The 15,709-nt window shown below is 44.1% G+C and overlaps 1 protein-coding gene across 2 annotated transcripts in view; it reads right to left on the bottom strand.

Annotated features, from left to right (window-relative positions):
• Nucleotides 1-15,709, bottom strand: part of PAK1 (p21 (RAC1) activated kinase 1) — a 212,829-nt gene that overhangs the window by 10,482 nt on the left and 186,638 nt on the right. For both annotated transcript variants that reach the window (XM_036745607.1, XM_036745606.1), the window contains exons 10-12: nucleotides 10,631-10,743; nucleotides 2,665-2,782; nucleotides 2,324-2,423 (exon numbers count right to left, since the gene is read on the bottom strand). In XM_036745607.1, the coding sequence (XP_036601502.1) occupies nucleotides 2,324-2,423; nucleotides 2,665-2,782; nucleotides 10,631-10,743 (331 nt within the window). The remainder of the gene's footprint in view (nucleotides 1-2,323; nucleotides 2,424-2,664; nucleotides 2,783-10,630; nucleotides 10,744-15,709) is intronic.

Raw genomic sequence — 15,709 nt, 5'->3', positions numbered from 1 at the left:
GTACAGCATAATAACAGTGACCAGCACGTGTGTGTAACATTTTTTCAGTCACGTCTGACTCTTCATGGCCCCGTTGGGAGTTTTCTTGGCAAAGATGCTGGAGCGGTTTGCCATTTCCTTCTCTGGCTCATTTTACAGATGAGGAAACTGAGGCAAATGAGGTTAAGTGACTTGCCCAGGGTCTGAGGCCAGATTTGAACTCAGGAAGGTGAGTCTTCCTGACTCCAAGCCCAGCACTCTACCCACTGCACTACCCAGCTGTCCGTATAACGTTTTAAAGTTTATTATCTCATTTGAGGCTCACGATAACCTCATGAGGCAGGCACTATCATTATTCCCATTTCTTACACGATGAAACTGTGAGTCTGAGAGAGGTTAAATCATCCACCCAGGATCACGCAGCTGGGGGTGCCACAGAAACGATTTGAACTCCGGTCTTCCTGCGTCACCTAGCTGCCCTCAATGAAGGAGGCAATGGTCCCGCTATATTGCCCTGGTCAGACACTCGAAGTACCGTACTCAGTCCTGGGAACACGTTAATCAGAATTCCAAGGACAAGCTGGAGTGTCTCCAAAGAGGAGAGACGAAGGCGGCAAGGAGGCTGCAGGGTATATCATGTGAAGATAGGCTGAAGAAACTGGGAATGTTTAATTCAGAAGAGCGTAGACTTGGGATGGGCATCATCACTGACTTCAGGTACCTAAGGGGCCGTCGTGTGAAGGAGGAAGTGGATTTGTCTCGCTGAGCTCAGAGAGTAGGACTAGGAATAACACATGAAAATTCTACCAGCTCCTAATATAATTGGAGCTGTTCAAAAGGCAAATGGGCCGCTTTGGAAGGTAGTGAGTTTCCCATCACTAGAGTTCTACAAGAGGAAATTAGATGATTACTTGTCAGAGATGTTATAGGGAGGTAACATGACATATCATGGAGTGGGGAGTTAAGGAGATGTATTTGCAGCCTACCTCTGACATTAACTATCTGGAGAGATCGCTTAGTCTCTCAGTCTCTATTGCTTCACCTGTAAAACGGGCAGCTAGGAAGTGCAGTAGATAGAACTGCTGGGACTGGAGTCAGGAAGACTCATCTTCCTGAGTTCAAATCCGGCCTCAGACACGTCCTAGCTGTATGACCCTGGGCAAGTCACTTCACCCTGTTTGCCTCAGTTTCCTCATCTGTAAGATGAGCTGGAGAAGGAAATGGCAAACCACTCCAGTATCCTTGCCAAAAAACCCAATGGGGTCATGAAGAGTCGGACATGACTGAAATGACTGAATTAAAAAGACAACAGATGGCGTTTCTAATGCCTCTAGTATTTATCTCAGTGTTGCTAAAGAATAAAGAGAGACAATGTATGTAAAGTCCATAGGATCAGAGATGTACAGCTGGAAAGGTTCTTGGGGCCATTTAGTTCAAACCCTTCATTTTACAGATAAGGAAACTGCGGTGCAAAGTGACTTGACAAGGTCACAGAATTTGAGCTTAGAGCCAGTGATCTTTCTGCTGTATCACAGGCTATACACAAGTGTCACTTATTGTCATTATAAGGAGGGGATCACCATTCAGGCAGAAGTTGTACCACACCAGTGGTGTCAAATTCAAGCAGTAAACGGGTCCCTGTGGGCTGGATACTGACTTAGAAGACCATAAATTAACATTATCTATGTTGTACTGTATTTTTGCTGATTTTGTTAAACATTTCCCAGTTACATTTTAATCTGTCTCTGTACTAGATGATCCCTTCCAACTCTGAGGATCCATGATTCCACCAAGCATGCACCAAGCCCTCCGCTCAGCACTGTGGGGCTGGGGGTGGGTGGGTGGGTGGGAGGGCCAGCATGTCACAGAAAATGCAGTCACAGTCATAGATGAGGCCAAAGGATGTAGAAATGAAAGGGGCCTTCACAGTTCATCTGGTCCAAACTTCTCATTTTACAGAGGACATAGAGACCAAAGGGTCTTTAGTGAGTCCCCTCACTAACGAGGGACAGTGAGTTACGCAGTGTCACACGGTCAGGCCCCAAGTGCAAGCCTAATGAGTACCTAGCTGTGAGAAGGGCCATCCTATAGAGAGCCAAACTGTGAAATAGGCTATGTTTATCTCTGGGGCCTGCCGCCCCACATGCCCTCATAATTCTTTCCACCACCAAATCAAACTCACTCTCCAAAAAGGGTGGTTAATATGGCTGACCGTATCGCTGCTCTTGTCCAAGGGCCTATCCCTGATATAACTTAGTCCTCTGCAACACAGACCTCACCTACAGCCAGGACCCAGGGCTCCACAATTAAAAAGGGGTGATCATTACCCGGACCATAGACATACTTAGCTTGACAGAACCATCCATCCCAAGCAGGATATTGTCGCTCTTAATGTCCCTGTGAATGACCTGGCTGGAATGCAGAAACTCCAAGGCCTGAAGACACTAGAGGGAGAAAAGAAGAGAAACCCATTAACATAACACATTCTGTGATTCTGAGTCTCTATGGCGCTAATCCTAAAATCCTATGAGAATCTAAAGTTCTATCATTGCAGCATTTTAAGACTTTGCCAGTGTAGATCTCCTCTCGCTTCTGTTGGTGCCCAGCCTACTTAGTTCTAAGCCTGAGGTCCCTCAAGGTGAAGGGACCCAAGCTGGTAAAATAGGTTTCTTAGGCCAATCTTACCTCCCGGCACACAGCTGCTATCTGTCCTTCATCCATGCAGGTTTCAGTCACAACGTCTGTTAAGGAGCCACCAGCCAAGTATTCCATAACAACCCACAGCTCATCTCCCACTAGGTAACTGCAAAGGCAGGAAGCCGGAGACAGAAACAATGAAAAAATGAAAAAAATCTTTGAGCCACGACGCTTCCTGAAACTGAAAGGTAAGGAGTACCCCTTCAAGGCACAGGTCTCCAGAGGAAGCAAAACCAAGCCAGCAGGGCTTCCTTTCATGGCCCACAGCCTGACGCTCAGACCTGTTTTCACAGAGAATCTATGGAGCTGGCCCAGGTTAAAAGTCTTAGCTTCCCACTACCCTGCTACATGACCACCCTCCACTTCTCCTGTGCTGGGTTCGTTGGGTATAAGACTGACTGGGCCCTGAGCTTAATGGAGACCTGGGGCTGGCCCACAATTATTATTAAGGCCTCACAAACACCCACAGAATATGGTAGACAAAGGGGCTCTATGTTCTTCCTGCACCTCTGATCAACCTTAACTAGCTGTGGGATAAACTACCACCTTCCCCCACCTCTTCCATTATTTGTTGTTGCTGTTTAGTCGTTTTCAGTCATGACCCCATTTGGGTTTTTGTTTTGTTTCTGGCAAATATACTAGAATGGTTTGCCATTTCCTTCTCCATTCATTTAACAGATAAGGAAACTGAGGCAAACAGAATTAAGTGACTTCCCTAGGGACACACAGCTAGTAAGTGTCTGAGGCCGGATTTGAACTCAGGAAGATGAGTCTTCCTGACTCCAGACTCAGCGCTCTATCCAGTATATCACCTACCTGCCCCCTCTCCCATTATAAGAAAGAGCAAATCAAAGAATTAGGAAGCCCTTTAAGGACCCTCCCAATTTTAAGAATCTGTGATGCTGTGTTAATAAGACACCAAGATTCTATGATTTCAACATTTTAAGATGCCAAAGTTCTAGGATGCCAATGATCTATGACCTCCCATGGAACCCTTCATGGGTAGTGTTCTCTATATTCATTTGGATGATTTAAGTCCTGATAAAAAGATCCATTCAGAAAAGACAAAGGATTAGCAACCAAGACCTGCCTCCCTAGCACAGGGATAGAATATTGGAGCTGAGCCACCGAACAAAGAAACACAACAGATGACCCGACAGGAGGAATGATTCACCAGCATACCACCTGGGCCAGCTCTTCAGCAACTTCCTGACTAGGGAGTTAGGGAGTGAGTGAGTGAGTGTGTGTGTGTGTGTGTGTGTGTGTGTGTGTGGGGTGGATGGAGGAAGATGGCAGAATGCTACTGCTATAAATAAACAAATACATGCATACATAAAGAATGCTTTATTCTTTTCGACGTACTTTTATATCCATTACCTGGCCTATTGGAGAATAGGGAGAAGAGTGGATTTTAGAGTCAGAGGGTCCTTGCCACTTATTAACTGTGTAGCTATGGACAGCTCACTTAATCTCACTGAGTTTCAGTCCCACGGTCAGTGAAATGGGTTTGATTATGCTTGGGCTAGCCACCTTTAGAGGGGTAGGGAGAAACAGCAGAGTACATTTTAAAGTGTTTGAGAAACCGGGGTCTGTGATGACATCAGCCCGTCAGGCAGCATTCATATTGAGTGCTCGATATATGCCAGGAATTATGCTAAGGTCTGAGGATACAGAGAAAGGCAAAATGTGGCCCCTGCCCTCAGGGAGCCCACAGTCCAACAGGGGAGAAAATATGTAATTCAGTGTGAACATATATGGACTATGTGGAAGGTGATTCAGTGGTCTTGTGATCTCTTCATGCCCATCTAGAACAAACAGGACATGAATAAGGTCCCACCTCAGACCTCCTACCCCCCTCGCCCTGTTAGGCTGCCCAATATCCGCCAAGCCCCAAGCACAGTCCTTTTAGAGAAAAAAGCCTCAAAGAAAGCTCAGTGGTGCCTATTCTTCAGATAAAGAGAATATTCTCATTTTCATCAACACCTATTACACAGCATTCTATCCACTACGTATGTATGTGAATGAAGAAGTCATAAGGTTATGTTTTTAGAGTTGGAAGACACTTTAGAATTCTGGCTCCAATATTTCCTGCCACCTTTTTGCCACATCCACCACCACTCTGTCTCCCTCCTAATGCCCCTAAACAGCCCTCTGGAGCTGCCATCAACTACTCCCCTCCTCCCCCCCTGAGAACCCTCCCACACCAAATGCAGCTTCTGCCTCTCTACAAACCCTTGGCATCACCAAGTGAGAGAACTAGGGAGGCTACAAGGTGGCTCAAATGGGGACCCTCCTCAACCTGGCACTTCAGGCTGGGCAGAGCCTTATTACCAACAGGAAGCCATGGCATGTGCCTATTTCCCTACCTGAGTATTGACACTGATTCCCAGCCAGGGGCATTGTACGGGGAGAGATGGCACTTTCCAAAGAGGGTACACTGGGTAGAAGGGACACATGGAACCAAGGTGACTCTATCCAGGCTCAGACTACAAGTAGAACCAACCAAGGTTTCAAGGACTCAGAAACCCCAAACCTAGAACTCACTGAAGTCAAACCTGATGCAGGAAGCCCCTCTCCAGAGTTCAATGTGCAGGGTGTGCCAAAGGTGTTAGCGCAAATTAAAGCAGAGAATACAAACAAATGAGGGAACTAGGGAAGGCTTCACCTGAACCAAGACTTAAGGAAAGTTAAAGACTCTTGAGAGACAGAAATGAGGAAGGAGAGCATGGCAGATGTGGAGGCCACCTGGGGTCAAGGCATGGAGGTGAGAGATGAAATGCTAAATTAGGGGAACAATGTGGAGGACACCTGGGGTCAAGGCATGGAGGTGAGAGATGAAATGCTAAATTAGGGGAACAATAAGGAGTCCGCTGGGGCTGGAACAGACAGTACATAAAGTAGGGGGTCATCACACTGTGGTCTCTCTCCATTAAAACTCAAGTCATGGGAAATAAGTATCTCTTTTGCTCAAACACCTACAGTGATAGGGAACGCACTATCTCTTCTTCCTGTTCCACTATGGCTCAAATTGTTTGAAAGTGCCTTTTTATACTGAGCTGGAATCTGTACCCACACCCCTCAAAAAATTTCTTCCCACTGCTTGTGGTTTTACCTCCAGATAGCACCAGGAACAAATCCACTCCCTTGCCCCTTTGACAAGCTTTCAGATGTTAGAAAAGAGCAATCACATCCCCACTAAGACTTAACTGAATACTTCTAAGACTTTTCTCCTAAGCCAAGGGGATAGAATACCAGATTTTGAGTCAGGAACATCCAAGATCAAATCCTGTCTCAGACAATCACACGGCTCATGAGTGCCTGAGGCAGAATTTGAACTCAGGTTCTCCTGATTCCAAGTCTACCACTCATTATTATATTATCATCAAGCCCCCAGTTGCTCTACATATAAGAAATCCACTAGGACCTCTTAAAGCAATCCAGTCCATTTTTGGACAATTGCAGGAATTGCAAATTTTTCCCCATATTGAAATAAAAAATGCCTCTCTGAAGTTTCTACCCCACTGCTCTTGGTTCTGTCCTGTGGGATCGAGGGAAAATGTCTAATCCTTTTTCCACATGACAACCTTCACCGATCTGATAAGAGCTATCATGTTCCTCACAGGTCTTCTCCAAGCTAAACATTTCCCAGTTCTTAAAAATAATCTTTATGTAACACAGTTGTTAACAAGCCCCTCACCATCCTGGCCACTCTCCTCTGGAAAAAGTCCCACATGCTTTATTTACAATATCCTTCCACAAATGGGGCACCCAGAATGGGACAAAGTAATTCAGAAATAGGCTGAGCAGGGCAGAGAGGTGATCTCTTCCATCGCTTTGTACATCAGACGCCCACTCGATGCAGACAAAAACTACAATATCCATGATATTCTGCCTCAATGAAGGTCCCCACTGACCCAAAATCCTCTGATCATTTTTGAATAAGTTTGTGTACAACCATGCCCATTCCATACTTGTGTGACCGATGCTTCGATCCAAGTGCCGGGCATGATACTTATCACTATTAAACAAGCAAGATCTATTAAATTATTTTTTATTCAATGCGGCCCATTACTTTAACTTGTCTAGATTTTTCTGAATCCTGACTCCATCATGCATAAGCAGACTAGGTGCATTCATCCAAGTCACTGATAAAACTCTGAATAGCACAGGGACAAAGAAACGGGGCACCCCACAGAAACTTTTCTTCTGGCGTATATTAATTCTTAAATCACTACTTTGGGATTCTGTCACATACGCTGCCAATGGACTAGTGTGGGCTCTTTTCATTGGCCGCCATCAGTCACACCACTGATGTTCTCAATCAAATCCCTCAGATTTATTTTTCACAGAAACTACTGTGTATCCCAACTTTTCCCATGCTATACTCAGTAAGGTATTTTAAAAAAAAACGAAGTAGAGAATATGTAATTTAATTCTTTAATTTCATCTTTTTTTTTTCATTTGATCCAACTTGCTAGGCTGTGAGATCTTTTTTGCAGCCTGACTTTGTGATATATCCTTGCAAACTTTGTGTCACCTGCACATCTGGCAAGCCTTCCTCCTACAGCCTCATCTAAATCACGGGTAAAAACATTGAACTGTAAGGGGCGTGTGGAGGACTCCACTAGAGGTCTCTCTCCAAGTGAACAACCAGCCATTAGTGGCTGTATCCTGTGGTTCCAGCTATCTAACCAACTCTGAATTGACCTAAACATCCTATCGGCTAGCCTATATCTCTCCATCCTATCTACAAGAATAGCATAAAGGACTTTCCGAAATAAACCATCTCTAGCATTCCTCTGATTTTCCCTTCTAGGAGCCTCATCAAAAAATGAAATAAGATTTCTCTGGCATAATATGTTCTCTGGGATCGCTGCTTCTTTTTCTAGATGGCTGCTAACCATCCCTTTAATATTTTTTTTTATCATATCTGTGATTTTATTGGTACAGAGAATTCCTGGAAAGGAATTTCTTCTACCTACATGGACTGGCACCTTCTCCACAACTTAGACCCTTTGTGATTTGCCCAGAAGACTAAGGGGTCAAGTCATTCACCCTAGGGTCAGAGACCAAATGTGTCAGTGACAGCACTTAAACTCAGGCCTTCCTGGCTCTGAAGTGAGCCTCCCTACCCACTGTTCCACACTGTCCTTTAATAATACCTTCTAGAATTTTGGCAGAGAATCAAATATAGCTCTCTGTCCTAAAATTTGCAATGCAAAACCCATTTTTTTGAAAGTTGGGACAAGTTTCCTTTTCCCCAGTCATACAAGTCGTACCTACCCTGTTCTCCACCATCTTGCAAAGATCACCAGTAATAGCTGAGACATCATTTTGGCCAGTTCTTTCAACCCTTGAGGATGCGACCCCCAGATTGGTAACTTGAACTCACTGATGGAAGCTAAGTGCTCTTTCTTTGCTTAGCTGTTTTTCGGCCTTGTCCAACTCCTCATGACCCCATTAGAGGTTTTCTAGGCAGAGATGCTGGAATGGTTTGGCATCTCCTTCTCCAGCTCTATTTACAGAAGAGGAAACTGAGGCAAACAGAGTTATGGGACTTGCCCAGGGTGACACAGCTAGTAAGTGTATGAGGCCAGATTTGAACTCAAGAAGATGAATCTTCCTGATTCCAGGCCTAGCAATTCTATCCACTGAGCTATCTCACTGCCCAAGGGCTCTCTTACTTTTATGTTGCTTGAATTTCAACTTTCTCTATCAGCTCCTTTTATTCCATCTTTCTCAGACCAAAGATAAACGAAAAGCAGAGATGAAGTGAGAGTTGAGTATAAGAGCGAACCCAGGGGAGCTGGGTTCATTTCTTGACTCTTCTGCTGACTTCGTCTGCGACCTTGGGCAAGGCCTTTCCCTGAGTCTTCATGAGTTTCCTTGTGAGGAATGGGCCTGACATTCCTCATAAATGCACCCCTTTAAATGCTAGCTGTAATGATGATTGGAAAGTGAGAAGGTTGGAACAGATGGTCCCAAATTCCCTTCTACCTACAGAGCTATGATTCTACACTGATGAGCTAGGAAAGAAGATTCTCCCTGTCATGCTTTCCGGTTCTCCCATCCTCCCTGAGTAGCAGCTCTTTCCCTTTAATTTGTTCCTCCATCCCTCAGTGCCACTTAAAAAAAAACTGCCAAAACGTTTGCTGTCCACGACTGACGTGGAAATGTGTTTTGCATGACCACACATGTACAACCTATATCAAATTGCTGGTCTTCTCAATGCGGGGGTAGAGGAGGAGGTAGGGAGAGAATTTGGAACTCAAAAATAAAAAAAAAATTTAAAGAGAATTAAAAATTGTTTTTACATGTAATTGGGGGGAAAATAAAACACTAAATTAATTTTTAAAAACTGTTCCTTGTCCTTAGCGTTCATCAGACAAGCCTCAGCTCATTCTGTGCTTCGGCACTGCTGACACTTAATGCTTTGTATTCATCCTCAGTTATCCAGCCTGCTTTCCATCTTCTCTGTAGCTTTTAAAAAAATCTGAGTCCATCAGTAAATTCCCTGTGCATTCATATGAACCTCTTTAGGAAACTCCTCTACTTTCTGTTTTATGAGAAATATGTCTGCTTGAATCTTCACAATTCCATGGGATCTATAGATTTAGAACTACATAAGGTCACGGAACCCAACTCCTTTCTACAGATGAGGAAACTAAACCTTAGAGAGGATGAATGACTTGCCCAAAGGTTCACATGGCTAGAAATCTGAGTCAGGATTAGAACTCAGGTCTTTCTGACTCAACCCAGTGCTCTATCCATTATGCTACTCAGTTGCCTCAGTTCTAGAGATTTTTCCATCCTTCTTGGGCCTGCTTCCCCTGTAAAATATTAGAACAGATCTTACTTGTCCTTGTGCTGAACATTTTAAAATCTTCTTTTCCAAAATATAATGTGCGTCTCAGGCTATGCCTGTCGTTTGCCAAAGTTCTTATCATCTCTACATCAGCAGGCATTTCCTTTTTATTGGTCAGCTCTCTTTATCAAATCCTCTACTTTCTGTAGGAAGAAACTGTCCTGGTTTTGGAAGAGAGAGAGAGAGAGAGAGAGAGAGAGAGACCCAGCAGCTATCTAGAGCACTGGAGTTTCCCCATCACAACAATATTATGTCTCCAAGCCAGGTTTATGATCTAATTCTTCCTTCTGCCCAGGTGGTCTGTAGTGTACTATCAGATGTAGTATACTATCAGACAGTATCACTTCTGTTTTCCCCTCTGTTCTCATATGGTTATTGTAGGCAGGATAACAGATAGAGGACTAGACCTGGAGTCAAGACCAAATTTCAAATGCTACACGAGATGCTAACTGGGCCAAGTCACTTAACCTCTCTAAGACTCAATTTCATCATCTGTAAAATAGGGTTAATAACAGCACCTACCTCACAGGACTGTTCTGAAGATCAAATGAGATGGAAACATGTAACATAGGTAAACAGCAACTAGGTGGTGCAGTGGATAGAGCAGTGGGCCTAGAGTCAGGGACATAGGAGTTCAAATGCAGCCTCAGACATTTACTAGCTATATGACCCTGGGCAAGTCATTGAACCCCGTTAGCCTCAGTTTCCTCATATGTAAAATAGAGAAAGAAATGGCAAACCCCTCCAGTACTTTTACCAAGAAAACCCCAAATGGGGTCATGAAGAGTCAGACACAACTGAAAAATGACTGAACGATAAGAACAAAACAGGTAAAAAGTTTTATAAACTGTAAAGTGCAGTATAATTACCAGCTATCATTGTTGTTAGGAAAACAATCTGCGAACCTTAAAACACTATAAAGATGGGAACCATTACAGAGATGACCACAAGTAGAAGATGCTAGAAGGCAGATTCTTCTTCGGTTACAGGTCAGGAAATAACCTCCTCTCCCCAGGTACCTTCCAACTCTGGGATTCCAAAGAACACCTCCCCCTCAGCCTACAGCTGACCACACCCAGAATGGCATACCTGTCCAGGTAGTTCACAATGTTGGGGTTCTTGTTTTCCCTCATGACCAGGATCTCATTAATGATCAGCTCCTTCTTGGGCTGCTGTTGTAAGTTCATCTGCTTGATGGCCACCTGAAGTCAGAGCACAGAGAAAGGCCAAGGTCACTTTTACAAGCCAGCAACAGGGACCTAGCAGGAAGCCCACCTCACTCACAGCTGGTGGGACATCACGACCCAACCCAAAGGACAGGAAGATGGCGTTTATTAGGTTATTGTAGCATTGCCGCCCTCTCCCCTAATCCAGGACCTGTCTTCTGCTCAGACTGGACCCTTTCCCCAAGGTCACCCATGTACTAAGTGCTGGAAATGCAGGCACGCTCACAGTCTGATAGAAGAAGAAATGACCTTGAGCCCAGAAGATTTGGGTCCTAGTGCTGACGTATGTGAGCTGTGTGACCCAGGGCAAGTCCTTGATACTTTTGGGCGGACCTAGTTCCTTCACCTTTAAGTTGGCAATGGAAGTACTTGCATGACCTCTCTCAAGGGGCCACAGACCTGAGAGGATGTCTTGTCCCATGCCCTCATTTGACAAAGAGGGGAACCGAGGCCTGGAGAGAGAAGTGACTACCCAAGCTCACACACATAAGTGCTAGAGCCAGAATCGGAACCCTTTTTGTGGCTCCAAATCCACCGTCCCTCCTTCCATACCATACTACATCCTCTACATTATCAGAAAGATAGTGCTTTATAAGCCTCATCATGCCATAGAACCAAGGGTTTTAAATACTGGTACTCCTCCTAGGACAGATTGAGGCAGCTAGGTGGTACAGCGGATACAGTGCTGGGCCTGAAGGTGAGAAGACCCAAGTTCAAATCTAGCCTAGGAGATTCACTAAGCCCTGGGACCTAGGGCCAGTCACTTAAGCCGTCTTGGTCTGTTTCTTCACGTGTAAAATGAGGATAATGATAGCCCCTACCTCCCAGTGTTATTGGGAGGATAAAGTGAAATAGTACTTGTAAAGTACTTGGCTATAATAATTATTGTCAATCCCATTAGGTGTGAATATAAAGTCTTTTATAAACAAAGTATTTTATATATGCATGTGTGTGTATGCATGTGTATGTGTTTGTATATACACACGCACATAATATACATGTATGTATAATATATAATGTGTACATATAGCATATATATTGTGTGTATGCTACTTTTTTTGTTGGAAATGGAAGGACCAAATTGGAAGCTTAGTTCGTAAGCTCCTCAAGGGCAAAAATAATGTCTTATGTAGTTCTCTTTCTATTTCCCATTTTAAACCCTGGGCCCTGTATATTATGGGTGCTTGATAAGGATTTGTTGAGAAACAATAAAACTGAATCCTGGAAAAGTTCAATGACCAAGCTTGGCCCCAAAGAAGAGAAATGAGACGGTACCACCTGGCATTCTTGGAAGAGGACTGGGAGTTGTGGGTATGGAGCTCTGTCTAGGAGAACAGGCTTTTTAAAAAATGTGTTTAGTTTTGCCTTTCTTTTCTTTTTTCCTATTTTTAGAATTTCTTGTTCTAAGGAATGGCTCTCTGGAGGAGAAGGGAGAAGAATATATTTGGGGAGTAAGTAATGTAAGAGGGTCTAGGGCAAAAAAAAAAAAAGAATGAACAGGAGCAGAAAAAGGTCTTAAAGATCATCTAGTCACTCCTCCTCCTCCCTGTCCACCTCTCTGTCTCCCTTTCTCCCACTCTTCTTCTCTCCCCTCTCTCCTTTGTCTCCCTCATTCCCTCCCTCCCTTTCTCTCTCTCCTCCTTCTCTCCCTCTCTTCTTCTCCTTTTCTCTCTTCCTCTCCCCTCTCTCCCTTTACTTCTACTTCCCTCAGAGGAAACAGACAGCAGAGCGACTTGCCCAGATCACAAACCTAATAAATGATAAAGCTGGGGGACCTTGCATCGAGGCTTCTATAGAGACACCTGGTGGCAGAAATAACGCTGGGCCCAGAGTCAGGAAGCTCAAATCTGGCCTCAGACACTTACTAGCTGGGTAACCCTGAGCTAGTCACTTACCTTCTCTCTAACTCAGTTTCCTCACCTATAAAAGGGGGATTTTACATTTACTTTCTAGGGTTGTTGAGAGGATCAAATGAAGTAATGTTTGTAAAATGATTAGCACAGCGTCTGGCACACAACATACACGTATTCCTTCCTTCCACTCTAAGGTCAATGACCAATGCATCGCTGCATGTTCAACTCTGAGATGCAATGATGTGTCTGTGTCTTAGCACCCCTGCTAGACTGAAGGGCCACTGAGGGCACACAGCACCTAGCTCAGGGCCCCGTGCTTATTAAAGCTTGTGGAACTGAACACAACTGGAAACTGCCAAACCCACATCTGATCAGAATCCATTCTGGAAACATTTGATAAATGTCTGCTATGTACAAGATACTTCATCATGAGAGACATGGGCTCCTGGTTCAGGCAGGCAGATGGAGTGGTAGATAGAGTGCTGGACATGGAGTTAGGCCAACTAGCCAAATCCGGCCCCAGACACTTTGGAGCTGTGTAACCCTGAGCAAGTCACTTAGTCTCTCTCGTCTGCCTCGGTGTCCTCATCTGCCAAAAGGGTTTAACAATAGCACCTCCATCCCAGGGCTGTTATGAGGACTGAACGAGATGACATCGGTAAAGCTCTCTGTAAACATCAGAGTGCTGTATAAATAAATGCTAGCTATCATTACTGTTGCTGTTACTGTTACTATTATCAATAATGAAGGAGAAAGACGACCCTATTCGAAGTTCAAATGATGCCTCTCTCTGTTCCTGTGTGACAGCAGACACACGCTTTCATCATCACTAAAATGAAGGGGCAATTAGACCAGAGGATATCCAAGGCTCCTCATGGCTTTCCATCCACAGTCTTTTGCTACTAAGAAAAGAAACCCCGCCATGCCTGTGGTTTCCTTCCTCCTAATGACATCCAGTAGCTCCTACCTCCCAGACCAACCCCGGGGCATTATGCTTCCATCTATTATTCAGAACAGCAAATGCCCATGTGCTGACAGCTCGATCAAAGATCCATAAGCCCCGATGACAGAGAGCGGCCCTTCCTCAGGCGCTGCATTAGCCATTCTAATGGGACGACTTCCATTCACAGGTTATGACCACAGACAGCACAGGCCAACATGACATCAAACTTCTCTTCCGGCCTCCCAAACAACAGGGCCTCTAGGGCCTTCCAGGAACCCTGGGTTGAGAGCTGTTCTTCCACGAACACCCAGGGAACACGGATCAGGGGACCACACGGTCATGGCTGACTCTATAGCACCTTAAAGTTTATTTTAAAATGTGTCAGGCCTTGAGAATGAGGATGGTTTCATTTCTTCTGGCATCCCCAGCACCTAACATAGTGTCTAGCACACCATAGGCATTTAATAAATGTTTGTTGGTTGTCATATTTGTCCCCATTTTACAGATGAAGAAATTGAGAGTCTAGTCAACTCTACTAGTTAATAGTAGAGCCAGGTCTCCTGAAGCCTGGTCCAGCACAGTTGAATAAAATGGTTTTTTCTAAAAAGAAATTAGAGGATATTAAAATTAACTAATTAATTTATCTTATTGCTATATATTTTGAATCCTCTCTTTAAGTTTTGCTGTGCACATGACATGCGGTTTTTTTTCTTTTCTTATTTTGTATTTAAGTTTATAATATGTTTCTTTTTCTTTTCTTATTGTGTATTTAAGTTTCAGTAATAAAAAAAACAATAATTAATCTTAGGGATTGATTCTGACCTTCCTCATTTAGAGGATTAAATATGAGCTATTATCCTCGTCTTTTGAGCTTAGACTTTCTGTGCTATGCTGTCCCTTGGGCAGCTACATGGCACTGTGCATAGAATGCCAGGCCTGGAGTCAGGAAGACTCACCTTCATGAGTTCAAATCTGGCCTCAAACACTTCCTAGCTGTGTGACCCTAGGCAAGTCACTTAGCCCTGTTTGCCTCAGTTTCCTCATCTGCAAAATGAGCCGGAGAAGGAAATGGCAAACCACTCCAGTATTTTTGCCAAGAAAACCCCAAAGGGGCTCACAAAGAGTCAGACACGACTGAAAAAGACTGAACAATAAAAATAGTCCCTCAGCCATGTTCAGCTCAGTTCCTCACAGGTTAGGGTATATCCCTTTGAGATATTCCGCATTCCAGCCAAACTCGTCTATTTATTATTCTCTGAACTCAGCATTCCTTCTACCACCCACATATCCAGAATGGATTCCTACCTCATACCTCCCTTTAGAGAAGGGAGTTCTTAGCCTGAGTCCCTGAATTTGGGGGTGTTTTTTGTTTACTGTTTGATAACTGAATTTCAATAAAATTAGTTTCTCTGGGAACACTACATATTTTATTTTATGCATTTGAAAAACACTATTCTGAAAAGGAGCCTGCTGGCTTCACCCCTGCAGGCTTCTCAGGCTATGGCCCCTTCTTCTGATCTGTTGCTCCCTCCCAGAGCCTCCATTTTGCAAAAGGGCTCCAGAGCCAGCCATGTTCACACCTTCATTCCTCTCTGGATCCTGCTCCTGTCTCTCCAGACGGTTCTCCACCATGAACCACCAGAAGTGCCTTTTTCCACCCATACTGCCTTCCTCTCCTCACCCAATTCAGCTTCCTTTTATATGTTGTCTTTACCCGTTAGGATGTAAGCTCCTTGTGGGCAGGGACTGTCTTTCTTTTTGTTTCTACTTGTATCCCTAGCAAGTAACACAGCATCTGGCACCTAGTAAGTGCTTAATGAATGCTTGTTGACAACTATAGCTGGAAAGGACCTTACAAACCGTATAATCCAACTTCCTCATTTTACAATTAAGGAGACCAATGGAATGTGACTTGTCCAAGATCCCATGGTGAATTCACTTCCTCTACCTATTTCTTATTCTTTACCTATTGCTTAGGGTGCAGACGTGAACAAATGCTTTTACTCCTTTCCACAGAACTGTCTTCACTATGATACAAATTTTGCTATAGGAAAAAAGTGTTTTGAGTAAGTAATAAGGCAATTCTACGAACCAGAGCTATGGTCCCAAAGATGGAATTAAAAAAAAAAAAGACAAAAACCAGTAC

The sequence above is a fragment of the Trichosurus vulpecula genome, chromosome 2 (assembly GCF_011100635.1).
Source record: "Trichosurus vulpecula isolate mTriVul1 chromosome 2, mTriVul1.pri, whole genome shotgun sequence".
NCBI lineage: Eukaryota > Metazoa > Chordata > Mammalia > Diprotodontia > Phalangeridae > Trichosurus > Trichosurus vulpecula.
Note: the sequence above shows the minus strand (reverse complement) of the source record. Positions and strands in the feature narration are given on the sequence as shown.